This window comes from Rhincodon typus, chromosome 17, assembly GCF_021869965.1.
Source record: "Rhincodon typus isolate 14 chromosome 17, sRhiTyp1.1, whole genome shotgun sequence".
NCBI lineage: Eukaryota > Metazoa > Chordata > Chondrichthyes > Orectolobiformes > Rhincodontidae > Rhincodon > Rhincodon typus.
The window spans coordinates 40,672,926-40,688,968 of NC_063348.1; the positions used below are offsets into that span (position 1 = coordinate 40,672,926).

At 40.3% G+C, this 16,043-nt stretch overlaps 1 protein-coding gene across 10 annotated transcripts in view; it reads right to left on the reverse strand.

Annotated features, from left to right (window-relative positions):
• Positions 1 to 3,501: 3,501 nt before the first annotated feature.
• pax6b (paired box 6b) overlaps positions 3,502 to 16,043 on the reverse strand; it is a 30,466-nt gene continuing 17,924 nt past the window's right edge. For all 10 annotated transcript variants that reach the window (XM_048606974.1, XM_048606969.1, XM_048606973.1 and 7 more), the window contains 6 exons: positions 9,403 to 9,561; positions 9,088 to 9,170; positions 7,275 to 7,425; positions 5,246 to 5,361; positions 4,996 to 5,146; positions 3,502 to 4,017 (listed from right to left, as the gene is read on the reverse strand). In XM_048606974.1, the coding sequence (XP_048462931.1) occupies positions 3,932 to 4,017; positions 4,996 to 5,146; positions 5,246 to 5,361; positions 7,275 to 7,425; positions 9,088 to 9,170; positions 9,403 to 9,561 (746 nt within the window). In that variant the 3' untranslated portion in view covers positions 3,502 to 3,931. The remainder of the gene's footprint in view (positions 4,018 to 4,995; positions 5,147 to 5,245; positions 5,362 to 7,274; positions 7,426 to 9,087; positions 9,171 to 9,402; positions 9,562 to 16,043) is intronic.

Here is a 16,043-nt window from a genome sequence, read left to right on the forward strand (position 1 = left end):
TTTAAATCATTTTAGTGGAATCAGAATCACATTACCTAAATATGGGATTTTTTAACGTCTAATCATAAGGGATACTGAGACGTTGAAGCAGGCTAGTGTAGGGGTCCGATTTAATATCCCTTCGTCTGAATATTGATCTATGTAGTACGTACTTGAATTGTAGTTTTAGTGTGAAATAGCTATTTGTTCCTTTGTGATCATTCTTTCAAATAATATCGAAAATGCTCGAGAACTACCTGTTCGAAGAATTTGATGCCCAAACCAATAAATTGTCCTGGTGTTTGAAATGGTCTTCTCTGTTTGACTGTCTCTGTCTTAATGTCTCCAATTTCCAACTACGCTTGTGTTCCTTTGCTTCAACTTCGAAATGATGTCATATGTCCATTACTTCAACCCAGTGTCAGCGCCATTCTTCCTTTGCAAAAAAATAAGATGCAAAGTTCCTTGCAACGATATGTTTTTGATAATAATGGGAACCTTTGGATAATGGTTTTCTCGCCAAGTTTCCTGAACAATATTTAACTCTCAACCAACGTTGCTGAAAGAGAGCAGTTGGTCTTAGTGCTGTTTCTGCGACTCTTGATTTGGGACTACAAACTTCAAACGTATTTCATTGATTTCATTGTTCTTCCTTTAATAGTAGGCGAGAGAAGTATCTACCTTTCTCTGAACTTGAAGCATCTCAAAGAAGGGTATCAAGAGGTCTGTCCTCCAGCACGGACATTTTTGAAATGCACACTTGCATTGAATGAAGCTTCACTTTCAATTGGAGTGAAAATGAAGTGGAGGAGAGATTAATTCATGCTTGATTCTATTGAGCTGACGTGTCGGCTAAATTGTACTTGGCATTCACGCGAATCTAGCACCTGTACTTCCCAATATAGGATGTGGTTTCAACAAATGATGACTATACTTGTGAGAGATCAAAGCAGGCAGGATTGAAGATTAAATATCCTCACGTACTAACTTGCAGGTTCATAGTCCAAGCTGACAGTGCCCCAAGGAATCTCGCTCCGTTTACACCCAATTAAGTCATCCCTCTGGATCCTTAAACTGCTCAATATTTCCAATGAACCAATGCATTCCAAGAATCAGTCGTATACCAGCAGCGCCATGATTTAGCAACGAAGGTTATGCCACGTGAACTAACTTTTCAAAGGGAAAACAAAATGGTGACTATCAGTACCAGAGGTTGTGCAAGTATTTTAAAATGATCCATTTCCCAACATTCACTCTCCTACTGCATAACCTAAACCTGATCTGCTTGAAAGCGAGCCACATGAAGCCAGCATTCAACTCGCAGAGAGCTTCCTGCCCAACGAAGAATCAAATTTATTAAAAATCGAAATAAAAACTGAAAATATTGGAGATGCTCAGGCTGCGCAGCGACTGACAAGCAAGTTAACGGTTCACTTGATAGCCTTTATGAAATGTTAACGTTGTTTCTCCACTGACTCTGCCTGATCTGCTGTGTGTTTGCACCATTTTCGATTTTTACGTCAGATCGAGACTTGCTCAAGCCTAACACCTCCGATAAGACAGAAAAATTTAGCTTTGTAAACGCTTAGTGAATTTGTCCTCGAGTTAAAAAATACCGCTTAAAAAAAAATAATTTTACAAGTGCTCAGGGCGTCCAAACGCAGATGCTGCCAGACCTACTGAGTTTCTCCAACGGTTTCTGGCTTTGTTGGTTATTCCATGTGACTTCCAAATTGGCTTGCATGCATTAAAAGTATAGTGGTAAAACTGCACTTGAACTTGAAATAACCGAAATAATTGCGGAACTTATCATTATGAAGGCTAATGTATGATAAGCATGTCTCAGTTGCCCTGATAACTGTGGTAAATTTATAAGAATTTCCGTTCATGTCTTCCAGTTCTGGAAGAAGAGTGAACCATTCAGTCTTTCCAGGCTATTCCGCTAGTCAATTAAATCATGGCTGATCTGTATAATTAATGAATTAAATCTACCCGTCTTACATCCATAGCTCTTTAAACCCTTACCCAACAAAAATCTAATTCTGAGGAAAGGTAATTGGACCCGAAATGTTAATTCTGATTCCCACTCCATAGATGCTGCCAGACCTGCTGAGCTTTTCCAGCAATTTCAGTTTTTGTTTCTGATTTACAGCATCTGCAGCTCTTTCTGTTTTTAAACACCCAATTATCTCAGTTTGGACACTTGCATCTGACTTGCCCTCAACAGCACTATTTTCTTTGGCGGAAAAGAGTTTGAGATGCCTTTATATTCTTGGAGATACAATTGGTTTTACTTGATTACAAACGTGAGTAATAATAATATTTAGTTCCTCTAAAGTTCAGTTTCTACAAATAAATAATGAGAATGAATATTTTTGAAGTTTGTTTTTATGCTTGTCTTTGTTTAAATAATTTGGTTATGTTTCTATTCAATGTTTAGTAGAATCTTGCAAAAACATCAAGTCACTCGACCTTGATCCATAAGAGTAGATGACTTTAGCTAAAGCGCAAAGAACGACATTATTCATAATTGATAATTTAGGGGTGTTACCCTCCAATCGACATTTTAATACTTGTACAAAATATGTACATTTTTACAAGTTTCTTTTGTTTCTGCTAGTAGCTGTATTCTGTGTAAACAGCAAAAATTACAGTGTTGAAGCCAGAACTTTAAAAAAATGCTTACTGCATCGAAACGTGAATATCACCAGTTACATTTATCAACTCACCCATCCAAGAATGATTAAAAGTCTAATGTTGACATGTAAGATCATTTTAGGAATTCCATGATACATCCATAACATAGCGTTTATTTTACTTTTCCACTTAAAAATTAAGCCGCATAAACAGGTAAAGGTAGTTTTTAAAAAAACGTAAGCGATAGGATCGCCATAAATCCAAAGAGTAACTCTCTCTGAATTTATTGACAAAATAAATGAACACAATACTATGTTTTAAAACAGGCAGGTAGTAACTGAAAAGTATGCTTTGGTATATCTCGGACATCATTCTTGACTGAAGCTTTGATATGCAATCGAACATAACTGAAACATTTAATGTTTTAAAACTCTTGATAACCAGTTTAATTTTGTATGAAACGTCGTTTTACTTTCACGAGAAATAAAAGTTTGAACGTGGCAGCTATCTATATACAAATACCAGAACAATTAGCTTGCACGGAGTTAAGGAAGAAAAATAGAACGTTGTTGGCTATAATGATGCATGGGTGGATATAAATCATCTCTAGCGTATTCGGGTGAATATAAATGAAATTAACTTTATTATAGAAATCATTCCGGGAGATTTCTAGGGAAGACAAATACTTACATTTCGACATAACAAATTGGATTATATCGAAGACACAATCTACCTTTATCTACCAAATTGTCCACTTCCTTGAAGTTCTGTTACCTTTGCACATAAACTTATCAGTCAACGACCTTGGGCGAACCAAAACAGATACAGTTCGCTTTTAACACAACTAAGTTGGCTTCCCTTCCCCCACCCCCACCCCCTCCCGCCCCTAAAATAAAATTTAGTGTAATGCAATGGTACAAGTTGGTAACATCAAAGTCCATAAATCTAGAAATGTAGTGGTAGAAGCATTCGATATTGGCCTAACTGATGGCCGCTAGGTTGACCATGATGTCTTGTAATCATCCCATGACCAACGTGTATCAAATATCCATCGAGTCTAGTTGTTCTTGTTTTAAACATACAGAAATGCCCATTTACAAATAATACACCGACTGAAGAATTTCAGTGGGGGAGGGGGAAAAGAACGTTTTGTTCCGTTGACTTCACACGCCAGGCACCACACAAGTCCACGTGGGTCTTCTCAAAGTGAACGTATCGGGCGCAGTCCCAGAACAAAGATACCTTCAGAGTTTCCTCTCAGAAACAAATACTGCTGGGCATCTGACTCTCCACAGTCTCTTTCCACTCTCCCTTTTTACTGCAATCGGGGCCAGTACTGAGACATGTCCGGTTCGCTTCCTGGCACTTGAACAGGTACAGACACTCCAGGGGAAATAAGTCCTGAGAAATCGAACCAAAACCATTATTAAGACACACAAACAAAAAAATCACAATTCTTGAGCTTGCAGCTTTTGTTTTGCACGCGATGAATTTTTTTAAAAGAAATCTAATCTTACATCAATAACAATGATGTTGTGCAACGCGACCATTTTGAAATCCAACAAAACAAAATCAGAAGAAAAACACAAGCATTTATTTATTACTAGTGAGTGCTAATTCCCCAAACAATTCCAAAAACAAAAATAACATAACTTGTTTATTATAAGACTCGAGCGCTCCGGTCCTCGGAGCTTTGGGGAGCTTTAATAATGTTTGCTAAAATCCTGACGCTATTTTAAGCTACAGGTTCATAATTAACTCGGGCGATGACAGTTTACTTTGACTCATGAATCCAGCAGGAATGGAGAAACCCATCAGTCATAGATTCGGAGACTCATACAGCACAGAAACAGGCCTTTCGGTCCAATTCGTTCATGCCGACCAAGTTTTTCAAACTAAACTCGTCCCACTTGCCTCCGTTTGGCCCATATCTCTCCAAATCTTTCCAATCATGTACCTGTCCAAATGTCTTTTCCTGTACTAGCAAATACTTATGCAGCATATTTTGAACACTGAGGATCCGATTTCATAATTTGTTCATCAAACGAAATACTAATGCAATTTCTAAGTTCAAATAACCGGTTAATTCGTTCACTAACAGGTCAGGCATAGCATCTTTAGCATTCGTTGATAATTCATTATTAATACTTGTTTGCATCTTTTTGTCAAAATATTCATCCAGGGGAAAATTGATGGTTTAAGAGGATCGAAATAAGTGGTTTACAAAAAAATGATTTTATTTACAGGGATCAAATCACTGAGAACTGAGGTTAGTATTCAGCTAAAACATTAATTCCTATAAGTGGTCCATCCAAATACCACTGGGCCTGGTATGGAAGATGCTGGCAACTTTTCAATTAATCTTCTCCATAGACTTACCTGTGGATGTGGCCCCCGAGGTGCCCATAGACTGGGGGTTCATATGTGACTGCATGTGAGGCGGCGTGTACGTGTCATAACTGCGTCCATTAACTGACGGACTGTTGGGCAGCATACAGGAGTAAGACGGCGTTTGGCTGGACACTGGCGACTTTCCAAAAAACAAATGGAAAACACAACATCCGTTTGTGCATGCCGTAGAGAAAGTATTTAATGGCTGTTGATTCTGTTTGTTCTGCTCCATACTTACTTGCATAGACAGGTTGTTTGCCATGCTGAAACTGGGCATCGGTGGCAGTGCGCTGTAAGTGTTAGTGAGGGATGTGTCTGCCCGACCCAGCATTGCACCTGTGGCAAAAGAGGAAACTGAAAACAAAAGAAGCGAAACTGTGTGTTAGAGATAAACTGGAACGTGAGAGTTGACTGTTAAACCCTGCGCACGAATTCACCTCAATTTATCACACTTAATTAAGAATTATCTGAATGGAGAGAGATGGTTTGGTTATTCATGGGCCAGTCCCGCCCACTAATTGACTTGTTACAGGATCTCGACACCTTTGCTGGACAATCAGAAGAGCAGGAGAAAGGCCATTCAGTCATTGGGGCCTGTCCTACCATTGAATTAAATCATGACTGAGTTGCAAGTTAACTCTATTTACCAGTCTTTCTGCCATAATTCTTTATAACTATTTACTCCTCCTTCTCAACCTCTCCTCTCGTCTGAGGTGTGGTGATCCTCGGGTTAAACCACCACCTTCAATATCTAATGAGACAGCAGCACTATGGTCTGATGAGACTTTGGCAACTTTACCTGTTACTGAACAAATGTCTATTCATACCAATGTCAACATTATCCATGACCCCAGCTCGAGCATGAGGAATTTTCGAGGGGTGACTTCTCGATTTCAACTCAGCATGAAGAATGCTCAGCATGTAAGGTGTTGCCCTCCTGCTCTGGACTTCCCCACAAGAGAAAACTGCTTCTCCATATCTACCATGTCAAAGTCATCTCATTGGGATCTATTCATGTTGAAACGTGAATCTGTAGTCTCCCTCAGGCCTTTCTTTTCTCGCGTGGCCGCCTTTCAGCCACTGGAGCTCGGCTGTTTAATGTGAGGTGTGGGGTTGGGGGGTGGGGGTGTCTTCCTTACTGGCTCAGTCAGATCTCACTTGGTGTCCATTTCAATGCACTCCCAACGGGTGCGGCCGGACAGTCAAGCAAGTTGTAAAAAATCTAGACGATGTTTGCCATGTCCTGACCAGTCACTTTGACGCACAGTTGGATTGAGGATCACCCGACTCAAAGGAGATTAGTAATGCAGCTAGTCACTTAACCGCACTGTGAAATTCAGACTTATAATACCCAACTGTTTTAACTATCGAATATGGTTGGTGGTGATAAAGTATGGAGGGGCGATGATAGGTAAATACGCTGGGCGGGGGGCGGGGAATGGTGTTGAAGACTTGTGGCCGGCGTTGACTGACTCACGCTTTGAATGTGTAACACAACTTTAAGCAACATTTCAAATAATTAATTGAACGGAATTTCAAGGGATAAGGTTATTCAATATTTTTTAATAATCTGTCCTATCCATGTTACAAGACCTGATTGTACCTTTATATTGCCGCCCTGACGCAACTAACGCCCGTTATCTGTTTCTTTAAAAATTATTAAAAGCCTCTTTTATCAGATAGTCCTTTATATTAAAGTTAAACTCATCAGCCGCTAGTAAAATACACTGGGAAAATTCCGGCTGCAAAGGAATGCATTCTATTAGCCCTGACCCAATTAAGACTTCAGTCCCACGTAGAACATATTTCTATTGTTACGATGCCCTCGGGGGGTCGAGGGACAAATGGGCCGCAGAAGCAGATAGCATTTTAACATGTCCTTTTATTGTAATCACTGCACTTTTCAGTTCTCGGGAAATCATAATTACTAAGTCTGAACACTCAATTTATTGCAAAAGTGTACGTGTCATTCTGTTCATGACGGACATTCAACCTTCATATTAAACAATATTGATGGGCAATTATTGCAATATTAGCGAGAATGTATCTGGGAAAAGAAATGTTGGCAACTTTAAACCTGTTCTCATAATGCTGTCCCCCTTTGATGACTTTACACTATTCTTTTCTGAGCTTTTTTGAGATTGATAATGTACTGGTTTCAGTCAAAGCACCCACCACACTCTGCTCTACCCCCAAATCCTTAAGATTGCATTTCTCTGGCGCAGCTTGTCATAACGCATGGATCTAACTTGGCGCACTGTCCTCACCGGGAGTTGTGGGCTGAGGGATGGGCTGGTAAACACTGGTACTGAAGCTGCTGCTGATGGGGATGTGGCTCGGGGTGTTGCTAGCTTGTCGTCTCTGGTTCCTCAGCTTTTCCTCCCGCCTCCACTTTGCTCTTCTGTTGGAAAACCAAACCTGCCGAAAAGTAGAGTCGGAGAGAGAGTGAGGTGACTGAATGTCAAACTCTAGAGAACAAAAGAAAGATATGCATTTTTATAGCGCCTTTTGCATGTGCCTTTCGTTTCCACAGTCTGCACCTTTCATGCCCATAAGACATTCTAAAGCACTTTAGAGCAAACATTTTTTTTACGTTTAGTCCCTGTTGTAACACAAGATACGCGCATAGCAAGCTGCCACACACGGCAATGTGATAATGACCAAAACATCTGGTTTCCTGTTGTTAGTTTAGGAATAAATGTTGGCCAGGACATCCGGGATTATTGCCCTGCTCTTCTTTGGAGTAGTACAATGGAATTTTTAATATCCATCTGATAGGGCAGGCATTAAAGGTTAAGGCCTCACCTAAAAGACAGCATCTCTGGCAGTGCAGCGTACCCCGAGTACTTTATTACGAAAGCCAGATTGTTACCAACTGAGCCACAGTTGTTAGAATCTAAATGGGACGTTTGAAGAGTCCTCACTGTTGTAAAGTAGCAAACACATAGAACTAGCTCCCAACAACAGCAATAAAATGTTGATCACCTAAGCATTTTTTATGATGTTGGTTGAGAGATAATTATTGGTTAGGGCAGATGGGGCTTCGACTTCTTGATGTACTTGAAAGATGGCACCTCGAACATGGTGCCCAGTGCTGCACTAAAGTATGTCCTTAGCTTTTGTGCTCCAGTCACTTTAGGGGATTTGAATCCAAAGCCTCGGAGTGATTCAATCCTTTCAAGTGTCATCTGTGTCCCAGTTGGTCACAGTCTTGCTTCTGAGTTACAAGGTTATAGGTTCAAGTACCACTTCACAGATTTGAGCACAAACTCCAGCTTGACACCTGAAAGTGCTAGTGAAGTGGTGTTGGTTTTCGAGTGAGATGTTAAAGAGGCCCATTTTCTTCCTAAGGTGGACTGAAAAGATCCCATGACACTATTTTGTGGAATATAAATGGAGCCACTCTTCTCAACACACGCCCTCCCCCACCCCGCCCAAGTCTGCCCCTCGACCACCATGACAAAAAAAATGGTCATTATCTCACTACTCTCTGTGACAGTTTGCAGTGGGGAATTGGCTGATGTGTTTCTAACATTACAATTATGGCTGACTTCTAAATTGCTGTCTTCTAAAGGGTTCATTGGCTCTAAAATGCCTTGGGGAGTCCTGTGGTCATGGAAGATGCTACCTGAAAAAATACAAGTCTTTGCAGAGCTTAGAGCGCTGCCAAAAGTACTGCGCTTGACTGAAGTACAACCGAACAAAAAAAAAGCAGCTGTGGATCAGAATTTGAGAAACAAACTGAAATATCAGAATATTTCCATGTTTAAAATTGGATTTTAGCTTGTGCAATATATTTCTTGGGCACTCCATCCTCGGACAGTACTGTATGCAGCTGAAATGTCCACCCTGTATATTGTTCGAATGGAGAAGAATTCCAATCCATTGTGCAAATTCCCGGCAAAAATTGATAATCAGTTCAAAAATTTTTAAGCCTTCACGACAAAAAAATTACAAATCTTACAAATGTTTATCTTCCGGGCTCTCAGAAATATACCAAACAGCTTCAGATGTGTTACTGTTCACAATGTAGTCAACTTCACTAGTTGAGTCACATTCAGAAACGGGCCATTGGTTTACCTGTATCCTAGCTTCCGGGAGATCTATTTTGGCCGCTAACCGTTCTCTGGCAAACACATCAGGATAATGAGTTCTCTCGAATTCTGGAAGAACAATTTTTTTCTTTGTTTATTTGTGGATCTTGACAAAATAAGGAATAGCAAGGTCATCCGATAGCAAAGCATTGAGGGTCGCAAATTTCTATTCTCCCTCATTCTCCTGCTCTCACTTACTCTGTCTCTTTGTGGTGTACACTTGCAGTTCGATTCTTGCCTTTCTCACTCTGTCTCACATATTCCCTCTCATTCACTCTCTCCATCCCACTGCAAATCTCACCTTTCTCCAGGGCCTCGATTTGCTCCTGAGTGAAAGATGTTCTGTTTCTTTGCAGTTTCCTTTTGAGCTGGAGCCTCATCTGTGCTTCGTCTGAATCGTCGCTGTTTGAGTTGATGGAGTTTGTATTTTCACCGCCTCCTTCCTGTTGCTGACAGCCATCTGGAGCAATAACGGAGGAAGCAAGACCAAATTAAAGGAACTCGGCTTCCTACACGGACTATGGCGTGAAGCTAATTGGAATATTAGTTTTAATGACGACCCAAAGAAGTAGCAGCTTCTCTCATAAATGCTGTTGAATTTCTCAATCTCAAACTATGACTGTGCAGTCTGCGCAAAATGCAACTGTGAATTACTAGTTTAGTTTCTTATCCTCTGGTTCCTTTAATCTAGGTCAAAAAAGTTAAAAAATCAATATGATTTGAGTGTCTGGAAAGAATTCAGCCCCATGAATTTATTTTTGCATCACTTTCATTGTATTTTGTTACATTATCCGAACCTTCTCAACACAGGTCATTCCCTCTACCAGCATGGAATAGTTCGGCCGAATGGCATTTTCCAATGCTCCATATTTTATGTCATGCTCGATTAATTAAGCAACAAACAAATCTGACTGGATTTTCCTTGAGGAGACAGAAGATAGAACAGAGAAAATGAAACTCCAAGCATCGACAACGATTCCCAATGTTTCTGGGCCACCAGAATCTTTGTGCCAACCCGTAGCCCAGGTGGTATTCTCATGGGTCAAATGCCTACCTGATTACTGGATCAAGTGTGAGACCACTTGAAGCAAATAGATTTACGTCACGTTGTTTGGCATTTGACTGTGATATCCCTGCACGCTCAGTGCAAAGTCACCCTTTAAAAATAATCAAGCCAATTTGGACACTCTAACAGTTTACAAAATTTAACATAGAATCTTCGTTGGTGTCAGGAGGAAGCTAACGTGCATTTTGCGTTAAATACCAGAGCAGAAATCCTTTCCTATTAATTACAATGGGGGAAGGGTAACCACCAGTCTTACTCCCCATTGCATCTTACGAACAACCGTTTGAAAATGCATCTATAGTGGAAACGTAACCCTGGAATTTTCTCTTCGCTCGTAGTTATTCCCAATAATTTGTCTGTACTTCCTATTGCTACTGATCTTATCAAAAGTTTCCCTGTCGAGTTACTTTTTAACTTTATACACTGTACGTTCCAGAAGTTTGAATGCCAGCATTTCTCCATCCGCTGACGTAACCAGAACGTTGCATGAAAGCTCATAATCTCGGTCTGTAGTTGCTAAGCACGGTGCAATTATATCATCAGTAATAACAGCCTATAATTTTCTTATATTTAGCAGAAACCACTGTTCACTACTTGTGATATATAAGTACTTTTAAAAAGGGAACATAATTTGTGACGAGCGCCGTAATAAATTCAGAGACGATAGTTTAACATTTTGGTTTAATCGAGACAGACCTGATTCTTCAGATGCACATTTGCTGCAAATAAGACAAAGCTATTTCGATTGGCTAAACAGCTAAACAGGTCTGCAGAAGAGTAACTGTCAGTCCACACTCCACGTTATTAAACTCTTGCAACAATGCAACCACAATCCTGTAAACATCTGTCAATATTACTGCTCGGTGACATTTTTGCAAGGTTTATGAGATAACAATTTTCCTATGATTCATGGTTGGTCGAATCCTTTTAAAGCGCGATTCGGACTGAAACCCAATGAGAATGATTCTATCATTATGTCCCTTTGGTTTACGATATTCCCCTGATTTTTTTTAAAAAAACCAGAATGTTGTAAACTACGACAAATGACCTGGTTCTGCCTTGTTGCATTTAAAACGTGGCTCGTTCGGAATTTGTTGAAATCTGTTTGTCAGCTGTATTGTAGGACACTGAAGATTAAGGAATTTCCCTTAAAATAGAGATTTTTTGTCCATCTTTCTAACCACCATATGGGCTTTTTTTCATGTCTATTGCAGTGGCCGCCAACACTTGAATAGCCTTTCAGGCGTACAATGCCAGCAGAGGACGGAAACTATTAAAGTCCCAGGCCAGAAGGTTGGCAAATTTTCGTGGGCAGAATTTTGAGAATACAATCGCTGGTTATCGCGGGAAGACAACAAAAGGATTCTCTTAGGCAGGCAGTGCTCCACATTGACACACAACGACCACAGTCAACAGACTTTTCAGCGAAGTATGTTAACCTTTGTACGACGCTGTCATTAATCACTGTCCAGTGAGTTGGACTGTTCAGCACCATTTAGGCTTAAACATTCTATAGGAGGAGAATGGGCCAAAGCATTTGGAGGAGCAGTTTGAATGGGACTGTATGCTACTGTTCTGTTTATTCAACGGGGAGATAAAAAAAGAAAATCTCACTTAGCTAAGACTAGAAAATAAAAATCTCCAAGCGTGTTGTTGTTGCATTGTTTTCCCTTTAAAACATTCTCTTTTCCGCCATGTGCTATGACCACTTCATGTCGAACTGCACCTAATTCCGCTTCTCCAGGACTAATCTTTGACATGGCCTTTGACGGCGCAACCTACGATTTGCAGCTACCATTGGTTCCATCTTCCACGCGTTTGCCCTCCAAAGCGTATGTGCACGTTTGTGAGGGGCGGCGGTGTTGGGGGTGATGTGTTGAATTTGGAGCCTGCGCGATAATCGAGGGGCTGGTTTAAGCAATCTTATCTCGAATTATTTTCTCTCCCACTGAACTGGGAATTAGGCGCTGCACTGCTCTTCAACGCTCTTCTGACCACTTGCCCCAAATGGCCGACTTCCTATAAATCCTTGGTGGAGTATCTGCTGTCCTTTATCCCGTGTCATTAGAAAACATTTCCAATCGCATCTTTCCTTCCTTTCTAAGCGCAAACAGCGCGATAAAGTTCCGTTCTCTACAGTCCAAAACTTGGCGACGTCTAATCGATAATTTAGGTGGATACTCATTGGAGAAAGAAATTGCCGTTAAACAACGAATTTATTAGTCCACGTTGGATGCAATAACGAAATTATGTTTGTAAATAAGCTTTAACACTCCTGTAAATATATGTACTTCATAATACTGAAGCATTCCATGTCCTATATTAACTATAATTGAACACAGGTGAACGGAGACACTCGCCATGTTGTCTATAGCTTTAGATATAAACCTAATATCCTGGTTGCCTTTGATATAGAGAGGGTACAGTAATTTGAAATTAAAACACAGACAGACACACACATACACACACACACACACACACACACACACAAACCAAACGACAGACAATTAAGTTATCTTTCTTTTATGTCTATTTTAGGGGAGGGCGGCTTGCAATCTCTTAAAGAACCAATTGAATACCCTGGTCCCTGGTGCTGTTACTCTTAATCCGTAAAAAGAAGGATAAATGTGCGTCCTATTATCCCACAGCCAGACCAACTGACGCTGGGGTTAGGATTTGTTTTCTACAATAAGGCGCTGGGAAATAAAATCATTCCTTAGTTTCTTAGTGTCTTAATCATTCACGCGGAAAACGAGCAAGGAGATAGCAAACGAATTGCGGCACTTCTCAGTGCTCCAGCCCAGATGAGAAACACTGTGCCCTTCCCCATAAACCTTGTGAAAGGGAAAGTGTCTAAATCCTATAGAAGGCTTTAGCCATATAAGAGAGAAAGAGAAAAAAAGATAGAAAAAAACCTGTCACAGCAATCCTTAAAACCCTAATTCGCTGGAGAATGCCTCACTCCCCTACTTGAAGGGTTGGCCAGATAGTGATGTCTCTCTTAGACTATTGTCAGGCTTGATACTGGTATTTCTTCCACAGCTGGCTGACATGAATCAGCTTGAAACCATATTCCCCCTTAAGAGACCTAACCCTGACTTGTGCTTCCAGTAATGGACTTTTAAAAATCTGCTCAAACATCCCGGCACGAGGTTGGGGGTGGGGGTTGGGAATCGGGATGATTGGGGCGAATTAAGAATCTGCGTGTATGTTGGGAATAAAATGCCGTTAATGATTTGGGGGATATATTTGTTCCATGACTGTCTCCATAAAGATATTGAACAAACATTTAAGTCCAGACGACCTGACTTACACTTGAAAAGTAATTATTGTCTACACGGGTTATCCCTATGTTTTAAATGAAGTGAAATCAGACTCTCTCTATTAATACTGCTTGCATGATTTATTTAGCCAATTGGAAGAACGCCCATGCACTCATGACGGCTTTTTTTAAAAGTTCGTTCAGTTTTATTTATCAAATCGTGTAACAAAAGTATAAATCACTTTAATGCGTTTTAATTTTACAGTCCGGTTCTCGAGGTGCAATACATTGACCTCATTGGCATAGCATCAAGCATTCGGATCTACGCAGTTTGACTTTTGCCCAAGTGTTAGACAAACTGAGATAACTTCGAATTGCAAGCACTCAGCTGGTCAGAGGGATAATGTATCAGATGTTTCATCAACAGAAGCGAAACGAAGTTACTTCGTATTTTTAGTGGGCTAGAATACTTGCCATTTTTAATATTTCGTTTCTTTCACTGTCAATGTAACACAAAGCATAGCTCAGATTACAACTTTGCCCCTCAACTTCCTCAGACCATTTAGCAGAGGCAATTGCAGCTTAAAGACTATGTGATTTCATTACACGTTTGATACCACTGTTCCAATCACACAATGTAGCATAAACGTTAATGATCAACGTTGACAATGAGATTAGGATTGATTTTTTTTCCAATTTTATGACTTTAGGTGTTCTATAACCCCGACAAAATGATTCCTTGTGATAACTTTGGAATAGAAGGTATGAAGGCAGTTCTGTTGAGAACTGTCCAGATACAACGCAGCTATGACCAGTAACACAATCGTTCTGTTGCACGTCAAAGACATGCTTATGTTTCCTGATCAGTTGAAGGTAATGTAAAACCAATAAAACAAAGACTAATGTTAATATGGCGCTTTTTTCACAACCTCAGGATGTCCCAAAGCTTAAATATGTATGTGTACAGCCGATGAAGTACTTTTGAAGTGTGTCACTGCTACATTGTTGGGCACAGGGCAGTCAATATGAGCACAGCAAGCTCCCACAAACAACAACGTGATAAAGGCCGGATAATCTGTTTGAAGTGATGTCGATTGTAATCAAAGATAGTAGTTGATTGTAATCAAATGTTGCTTTAGAGTTGGTATTTAAAACAATTATCAAGAAACACAGCGAAACATTTACAGGGCAATGGCGAAGGGGTGGGCGAATGCAACCAATCGAATTCCTCGTTGAAAGCGCACAGGGCCAAACACGAAGGGCTGAACGACAGTCCCCTACGTTACTTGATTCAAATGTTCGATAATTTCGTGCCTGCAAATAGCTGTTAGTCTGAAAATTATTTTGATCCTAAACCACCCGCATCCAGTATTTGGTATGGCCCGAATTGATGATCAAATGTCCGAATTTCGAGCAGTCAAAGCTCAATATGTTTCCATGCATGGCTTGCACGCTCCAGACAACTCAAAGGGACAGTAAAAAACATACCACCTCCACCAAAATCATTAACATATAATTGCAGTAAACAAATTTAGATTTCCCTTGCTATCCCTAGAGATTCCAATCGACACAATTCACCTAAAATACCTAGTCAGCTTAAACAGTCTAGTTAAGATCCAAACGAACAGGCCCAAACCAGGCTCGAAAAAACGGGCCCAACTGAAATGAAATGTCTTAGCCGTTATTTCAATTTTGATCGATAGAATACAAAGATCATTTTTAGATCTAGCAATAGTAACAACTTAAGACATCATTATTAAACATCTTATCCAAGATCTTCAAATCACTCCAGTGCTCTGACTTTAGTATTCCCACATTTACTTCGCGCAGTTACACAAAAAATATTTTACAGTCACAAAGTGAACTTTTTAAATAAAAATATTTCTGCTGCAAGTTTCTGATTTGTAATTAACATTGATGCCCATCTACCCCCTACTCTTGGTATATGAGACTATTCAAGGCACCCAGAAAGGTACATGAACGTTGTCACTCGGCTATCAAGTCTCTGAGCAAAGGCTACTTTCCCAGGTTTGTTTGTACTCTTCTTACTGTGATGAGTGGAGAGTTAAAATTGTTTAGAAGTTTGGACTTTTAAAGCGCCTTTGTATTGTAATACAATCGTTGTTAGTTGTGTCGATGGCTTCATTAAAAGTGCTATAACAAGCTGGGGGATATCTTACAGAAAGCAATGCGCTGCTGTGTATCTTTCTAGTGCCCTTCTTATATTGTTTGCTTCTCAGAAAGCTGACATGTCTAATTGGCAAGTGGTGCGATATGGTGTCCAGGGGTCTCATGTGTAACATTTCTACAGCTGTCTCCTAGAACTAGACGCTTATTCATGTTGCTTAATGAGAAACAAAACGCTCTCTAATGAGCAATTACATAGCGACAGAATTGTTCCCATTACAAATTCTTGCGTGTGGCTGAAGCATCCTTTGTACAATATATTCCGCACACTGTTGCTGATTCTGCGAACAAAAAGCAGGTTGTGGACGGGACACCTCCTCCCCAGGCTGATGACTGTCAAGAACAGGCTCACTAATGACACAGTGGATACAGAAAATGATTCACTTGTCGGTCTCGCCCACTACCTCCACCAACACCCACCCCCCTA